The sequence below is a fragment of the Anarrhichthys ocellatus genome, unplaced genomic scaffold (genome assembly GCF_004355925.1).
Source record: "Anarrhichthys ocellatus isolate YVR2014 unplaced genomic scaffold, GSC_Weel_1.0 scaffold194, whole genome shotgun sequence".
In the NCBI taxonomy this organism is placed as follows: domain Eukaryota; kingdom Metazoa; phylum Chordata; class Actinopteri; order Perciformes; family Anarhichadidae; genus Anarrhichthys; species Anarrhichthys ocellatus.
Genome location: NW_022280224.1, coordinates 28,805 through 31,157, shown reverse-complemented (window position 1 = coordinate 31,157; position 2,353 = coordinate 28,805). Strand labels below are relative to the sequence as shown.

Here is a 2,353-nt window from a genome sequence, read left to right as displayed (position 1 = left end):
CTAATGATTAGTTCCATTATCGATTACCTGCTGATTATTTGAATGGCTGAATTGTTTGAATGCACCGTTAAGTGCTGCTGGACCATTTCAGGACCACCTTCTGGAGCCCCAGTCCTTCTGTGGATCAACTAATGATCAGGACTGTAGTTTGAACAGAAGTAAGGCAGCCATTGACCCGCTTTACATCATTAGGTCATCTAGGTCATGATCGGGTCCAGGTTTACTTAGAAGTAGCATCTCGCTGTAAGGAGCCAAATTACAACCAAAAAAACTAATTTTCTTATGTACCTCGAGTAGGGTCTAACCATGTAGATGTTTTTTTTTTTTTAACACAATGGAGCTGAATCCTTGTTTAGTTTGTGGTGCTCACTGAGCTAGAAAAAAGGTGCATTTAAAACTCAAGTGACTTACTTTTAACGAGATCACTTTTGGTCTTTTCTCCAGCAGAGAGAGAGAGAGAGAGAGAGAGAGAGAGAGAGAGAGAGAGAGAGAAAGAAAACATGGACAGAGAGAGACGGGTATGACATGCAACTAATGTCCCCGGCCTGTAAGGCCCCGATCACACCAAGATGTGTCGCTAGAAACGCATCGCCCACAAAAACAACATGGTTTTCTCATGGTACGGCCAGGAGTGAAGCCAATGCTGAAGTCTCTTAAAACTTGCATTCTCTCTACTGACCAGCAGGAGGAGACTCCTCTGGTTGCAAAAATTACATAGACGTCTATGAGAAGATTACTCTTCTCTTTATTTATTCCCTCAGTAAACATTGTAAACATGAGTTTATGGTCTCAATCGCTAGTTTCAAGTCTTCTTCAATACATCATGATGTTCATTTAGTACATTATGGTCCATTTAGAGTCAAATAGACCATAAAGCAGAGTATGCTTTAGGGTGGGCTTACTGTGATTGACAGGTCACGGCCGCTATCAGAGACGTATACAGCGTCTCTACGTCACTGCTCCACATTCCAAATATGGTCACTTCTGTTCATTGGTTGCCAAAAAAACCGACATGGCGACGGCCGTAATCCAAGATGGCAACGGCAAAATCGCCAAACTCGAGGCTTCAAAGCAAGAGTCCAATGGGTGACGTCGCGATGACTACGTTCACTTTGTACATACAGTCTATGTGTATGTCCCAAGCGTTTTCATAGCATTTTTTTGGAGACGCATAAAAGTTAGTGACACGTCTTTGTGTGATCGGCCCCTAAGGATACTGGGTACTTTTTCCAGTACAGCAACACAACAATGAAAACACCATTGTGAGCACCAAAAACATAATTCATTACCACGGTATTGGGGTGGATCTCAAAACCTGGACAAATAAAAACCACATCTATCTGCATGCGTAGATACTAGAGGAAGCTTTGCTTTTTATTGTTGTTGTGGCGATCAACTCTGGTGTCTCTAACCATCAGGTCACATGATCCAAAGTGTTGGGTTCGCCACTGACACCATTAAGTCATTAAGTGCTATGAGAATGAGGAAGTGCTTTTAGGTAGATGTACGCTACAAACAGACTCCTGTGACCAATTCAGCCCTGAACCCAAATGGGAAGAATCCACCGTCATCCTGCTGCTTGGACCCGACCGAGAAGAGAACTTCAGAGGGTCACGAGGACCTCCGGCTGTGCGCGAGTGCAACCACTGAAACATGAATGTCCTGGCCAGGATGGTTTTTTTTTTTTTTTTTTTGGCCTGGCTGGCTGGTTCCGTTCTGCCAGAGGTGAAGATGAGCGTGAATGCGTAGCTCGTGAGTTTTGTGGTTGTGAGGTCACAGTACGTGGCCGTGGAAAGCGCTCTCAACACAATACAACAGCGAAGAGGAAGAGCAAGACGGGGAAAGAGGAGGAGGTGGGGAGGGAGATCCAGTTTTCAAAAGGTGGTGGTGTGGGTGAAAGGCCTGACAGTTACAAAAAAAAGAAGAAAAAAAAATGACAAAGAAGCAAGCGTTATTCACACAAACACAGCCATCACGACTGCGGACTGTTCTGGGCAGAGTTTAATGAGTCTGTCTGGCCCCACTCCTCCTCCTCTTCTTTGTCCTCCTCCTCCTCCTCTTCTTCTTTGTCCTCCTCCTCCTCCTCCTCCCCCTCTTCCTCTTCTTCCTTGTCCTGCTCCCCCTCCTCTGGATGTGAGGGGCCGTTGTGCCTACCCTGCCCGCCTGATCCTGCACTGTCCCTGGGCAAGGTGGGACTCCCGGCCCCAGGCTTCGCCGGGCCCTTGGAGGTCTGATGTCTGCTTGACGGAGACAGGCTACGGCCCCTCCCCTTTTCCTGAGTGTCGCTGTCAGCCCTCCTCTCCACCGCTGAACACTTCTTCATCGTCGCCTTCTTCTGCCTCCCCCCCCCCCC

The 2,353-nt window shown here is 47.1% G+C and overlaps 1 protein-coding gene across 1 annotated transcript in view; it reads right to left on the bottom strand.

Annotated features, from left to right (window-relative positions):
• Positions 1-1,675: 1,675 nt before the first annotated feature.
• rsf1a (remodeling and spacing factor 1a) overlaps positions 1,676-2,353 on the bottom strand; it is a 22,084-nt gene continuing 21,406 nt past the window's right edge. The window contains exon 19 of the mRNA XM_031878707.1: positions 1,676-2,353. This exon is cut by the window's right edge and continues 28 nt beyond it. Coding sequence (XP_031734567.1) covers positions 1,973-2,353 — 381 coding nt within the window. The 3' untranslated portion in view covers positions 1,676-1,972.